General features: G+C 43.0%; 1 protein-coding gene across 1 annotated transcript; it reads right to left on the bottom strand.

Moving 5' to 3' along the window:
• Nucleotides 1-3,687: 3,687 nt before the first annotated feature.
• Spase25 (Signal peptidase complex subunit Spase25) lies at nucleotides 3,688-5,111 on the bottom strand. The gene is made up of 2 exons (XM_037436008.2): nucleotides 5,006-5,111; nucleotides 3,688-4,477 (listed from the first exon to the last, which is right to left on the bottom strand). The coding sequence occupies exons 1-2, from the start codon at nucleotides 5,015-5,017 to the stop codon at nucleotides 3,809-3,811; spliced, it is 681 nt and encodes a 226-aa protein (XP_037291905.1). The 5' UTR covers nucleotides 5,018-5,111; the 3' UTR covers nucleotides 3,688-3,808.
• Nucleotides 5,112-5,434: the final 323 nt, after the last annotated feature.

The following is a 5,434-nucleotide window of genomic DNA, read 5'->3' as shown; positions in this document are numbered from 1 at the left end:
GTAACTTACTGGATTCTCAGAGAAGGCAAGCGGGTTAGGGGGAGACAGAAGGTTAGGTGGGCAGATGAGACTAAAAAGTTTGCGGGTATCAATTGGCAGCAGCAAGCACAGGACCGAGTTAACTGGCGGAACATGGGAGAGGCCTTTGTCCTGCAGTGGACGTAGTCAGGCTGATGATGATGATGCTGATGATGATGGCATAAACAAGACTAAAGAAATTTCTGCACGGCAACTTGTCCTTCACATTGGCTACAGCATTCTTTGGCTTCTATGTTGGAACATCCACTATTATGTTGTCTATCATAATAGTGATGTCTATCATAATAATATCACATATCACACAGCATATCTGACTTTTGAACCACAACTTTGATTGATTGATTGATATGTGGGGTTTAATGTCCCAAAACCACTATATGATTATGAGAGACGCCGTAGTGGAGGGCTCCGGAAATTTAGACCACCTGGGGTTCTTTAACGTGCACCCAAATCTGAGCACACGGGCCTACAACATTTCCGCCTGCATCGGAAATGCAGCCGCCGCAGCCGGGATTCGAACCCGCGCCCTGCGGGTCAGCAGCCGAGTACCTTAGCCACTAGACCACCGCGGCGGGGCTGAACCACAACTTTACTCACGTCTGTAAATTTATGCATATTTGTTTACGCCACGATTGCTGCTCGGATTTAAGGCCGCCTGGTTTGTTTAGGCTAGGGCTGCCATCAGCAGAAGCTTGCCGAGCTACTGATGTCTTTTATTATTATTAATAATATTTTATTATTATTATTATTAATGGTGATGCAACAGCAAACATCTTCAGCAACAGACTTATTACTGGTAGCTCGTGTTTCAGGGGTAGCACTTGGGTAACTTCAGCTAAATTTTTCATTTCAGTTTCATGAGATTGTGTAAATAAATCTGCACTTATTTTTCAGCATCATATCCACAGCAGAGTACTTAAATCAAGGTAAGGTGCCGACATTCATGATTTTTATTTGGAATGAAGGAAGTTGTTGCACCTTGACAGATTCATTCTTGTAACAACATATTCAAGTGTCGGCACTTTAGCTTTCATTGTACTTCAAGTATCACAGCCCAGAGAATAAAAGACGAACGTGCATGTGCTCGTCGGGGAAAGAAAAAGAAGGAAAATTTTGCAGTATGGCTCCGTTCTTCAAACATCCTAACTCCTAGTCAAGGCAAGGTACACAGTATATGTGAGTAGTAGCTATTTTTTTTTTTTGCTGAAAGGTATATTTTATGCAAATTAGGAGGCGACGCAAATCAATAGTAAATACAGCAATCCAGATCGAATCAGATCTAATCCAATCTACATCCTGAATTGTTGAGTCAGTAAATACAGTAGTTCAGGTTGATCAAATTCAATCTAATCTAATCCTCATCTTAAGAGGCGTGGACTACAGCCATTATAGTAAAATGGGTTATACTCCAGCGGCAGAACCGGCCAGGATCCCTTGTCCACATTTTAGACGGATGCCGTGAGATGGCACCAGTTCTGCGTTTTCTAGCAGTTTTGACTGTGATGCCGAACTATCGCAGGCTCCTTCAAACTTTCATTTGCAGTTACTTTTCACTTGTGTGTTTGCTTCCTGGTTCTTCCGAACATCAAACAGGCGACTTGCTCACTGCCTGGCTCAGGGATTTTAATTTTGCCAGATATACATGTTTTTTTCACATTTACCGCACGCACTCGAAACATTCTCAGTGCGTCTGGTAATTATGTTTACTTATATGGAGTGCTTGTGTGTTTTTTTTTACCACTCGAGGGTTTGTTTACCGTGCACCGAGTTTTCCATGCAGACGTGGCAGTCATGTAATTTGCTTATAATCATTATGGAAAACCTGGACAAGTCCGGAAATTTAGAAATATCAACTTGGTAGACACCCTGTCCTGTGACCTTCAGGCCATCAGTCGAGCAACATAACCGCTGCACCACTGCAGTGCATAACCAAATCTTGCAAGCACAGCAGGTAATGCAATAGTCCAAAGGCAGCATTATCAGCATTTGTGTTGCTAGTCTAGTGATTGTCACACACAAAAAAAATGTGCACCTCTGAAGGTTACACTAGGTTTATATGCCTGGCAGAACATAAGATTACAGCTAAGGAATATTGATTGAACACGATGTAGAATATTGATTGAACACGATGTACTGCAGTGCAATAGATGCGACAATCAAGGAAGTAGTGCTATCTGTCACCTTCCTAGCAAGTCATAGTTCTTGTACTGCTGCAGGTTGGGTATGTCAAGTAAACTGCAAGCTAAAAACATTTGCAAATATAGTTTGTCAACATGTAGACTCTCTCTTTTCTGAGCCAAATATTTAAGAGTATGTTCAAAAGACTTTATATGCATATTTTCTGAGCCATTTTAAATGCTCTGATTACTCAAAAATATCACTTCATTACCCTGCCATTGCCACACAGAGCTGTACAGCCTAAACTTTATAAACATGACACAGACACAACAGTGCTTAGTTATGCAACTGAAAATGAGGATTATATACCTGGCCCCAACTTAACAGTGCTAATATGCCAATCTGCCAAGTTTCAGAAATATAGTAAGATATCCCAGCACGTGCAATTTAGCAATTTAGTAAGATATCCCACATGTGCAATTCTCTACTGCAGCTTTCATTTGCCATGTTCCAGAAATATGCAACCATCAATCAACAATTGAACATGCATGCAATCTGATCTTGAATGTCATGAAGCAGTGGTGGGCTCCTACTTATTCATTAATAGTAACCACCTACAATATCAGTCATGATTGATTGATATGTGGGGTTTAACGTCCCAAAACCACTATATGATTATGAGAGACGCCGTAGTGGAGGGCTCCGGAAATTTCGACCACCTGGGGTTCTTTAACGTGCACCCAAATCTGAGCACACGGGCCTACAACATTTCCGCCTCTATCGGAAATGCAGCCGCCGCAGCCGGGAAATGCAGCCGCCGCAGCCGGTCAGCAGCCGAGTACCTTAGCCACTAGACCACCGCGGCGGGGCTACAATAACAGTCATGAGGGGCCCATAGATAGCTTGCAATAATGTTGCTGCCATGCTAGTGCAGTATCCAGGCATGGTTTCTCCAATATTGTGCAGGCAATCTAAATTTACAAGCCATGCCAAGTGTTCAGATACGCACTGCAAGTCAAATGAACCTGTCTTACGGACAAATGGAAACTGCATAGATGTTGCAATAATAAAACACTAAGAGTACTGATGACTGAACTGTTTCCACAAGTTGTTTTTTTTTTATAAAAGACAATGCGCAGGGTATGTCCTACAGTATGCAAACTTTTTGTACTATTATCGTCTTTACCTCATTTCCAGGACTTCAGCATAGGTGCTGGAAAACTAAAAAACACGGCTTGCACAAACCATTCGTGTCAATACTAAGGTTAGTAAAAGGTCTTCCTATGCAGGAGCCATCAGGCAGCAAGTACAGAATAAACTTTGGCCATATGGAAGTCTACTTTGAATTAGGTATGCAATCATACCTAGCCAAAGCCAACGGCAAGCACATTTAGCGCGACTCTTTTTAAAGTATTAGCGACCGTCAGCTTTATAGGTAGAGAACACTCGTCACTTGCCATGAGCGCACCAACTTAAGCGTGCGACCGAAACACGGCAAATGCTATAATGCAAGTACTCTTGACACTGTAATTTAACATGTTAGGACGATTATTTTATTACCTTACAAAAAAAATATATATATATATCCCGGACCCCGATTCATCCAGACGCCACAAGGAACAGTAACAATGCCTTATATATGAATAACAGTTCACTTTTCCTTTTTCTCGCTCAGCAGGCTGTTGTGTAGCTTGCACACCTCAGGATCGAAGAGGTCGCCGACCAAGGTGCCGTTTTCGTCGAACCAGCTGGCGATGGATTTCTCGAGCTTGGCCTCACGCGTCTTTTTCGTCTTTCCGTCCTTGTAATGAATCTGGAGATGATAGATGTGGTCGAAACGCTTCAGAGACGAACTCACCGTCCAGACACTGTCAGGGTCGAAGCCAGTTTTGTCTTTTTGCAGCGCCACGAGGAAGATTCCTTTCTCGAGGAAGGTAGTGTACAGCGTCAGGACGCCCATTAGGAAGAAGTAGGAAAGCACGCAGGCAATTAGGACCGTTCTCGACTCGGGAAACGGGTACAGATAGTCCCACAATAGCGCAAACATCGCAGCTCCAACAGCGATGCTACAGATGGCCAGTCGGCCGTCGGTCAGTCGGTGGTTTTCCACGTAGCCATACTTTTCGGTCAGTACTTTCTTCACTGCGTCGTCTAGGGCGTTTCGCACAGCAGACCCGTCCCACTTGTCAATTCTCACAGGCTTTTCAGCCTCTTTCTCGACACTTGACGTGTCACCGGTGTCTTGAGCACGCTTAGACGCCATAGTAGTCAGTCCGGAATGATGACGCTTCTGACGCGTAGTCGGCCGAGAGAGCGATGCCTGCCGGGAAACGTTTTGTCAATGTTCGTAGCACTAGTTTGGGTCGCGCTAAGGGTGATCATTTAGGTAATGGTGTATATATACATGTGCCGTAGAAGCTGTACAGAAATCAATGCAAATTATTCCTTCCTTCTTGTTCTAAATTGGGATTTAACACAAGCTCTTTTTTCTTGAAGACATAAAACATGTGTTACGTTTAAATAACTTAGCTAGTGCATGGTGGCAGCGAACTCTTCCGAACCACGAAAAGTTTCATTGCTTACAGAAGTTGCTTGCTGCGTCAGGTTAGTGATCACATAAAAGAGGGAAATTTGAGTGGCACACAGTAAAATGCATACTTGGTGAATATAGCTTAAATGCGTAGCTTCAAGACCAACTTGAATTTCCATGCTTTTTTTCCCTGCTTTCTTTAGGGTCATATAAAATGACGTTAGTGCTAGTGTTGGGAATATTGATGAATCTTCTAACCCGAACAGATGACAGATGTGGAAATTAACGCGTGCATATAATTTACAGGCTGAATCATACCTTTGACAACATGGTTCCTAATTAATTTTCGGACGTGGTGAGGACAAACATGCGTTGCGCTACGCAGGTGACGGGTCTTGACGTAGCATATGCCTGGATCGGCTCAGTGATGATGACGTGTGCATGCAGAGTTAGCCGTCGGAATAGAAATCCCTTGCAGCTAAAAATTGTCTGTTGGTGTATTGAGACATATAGATAGCTGAAAAATAACGTAGTACACTATCTTTATCTTTAATGCACATTATTTAACCAATTTCATGGGCTTTTAATGTGTTCAAACTCTGGTCGATCAGGCACATGATGGTGCTCTTGTATTGCTCTGTATTAAGTAGGCTGTGCCATGGTTTTGCTAATGGAGACTTTTACAGAATGAAAGTACGTACCAGATGGGAGCCTTACGAGTGCCGATTAAATGGGATCGTTTTACAC

This window comes from Rhipicephalus microplus, chromosome X (genome assembly GCF_043290135.1).
Source record: "Rhipicephalus microplus isolate Deutch F79 chromosome X, USDA_Rmic, whole genome shotgun sequence".
In the NCBI taxonomy this organism is placed as follows: Eukaryota; Metazoa; Arthropoda; class Arachnida; order Ixodida; family Ixodidae; genus Rhipicephalus; species Rhipicephalus microplus.
This window is presented reverse-complemented; position numbering and strand designations above follow the sequence as displayed.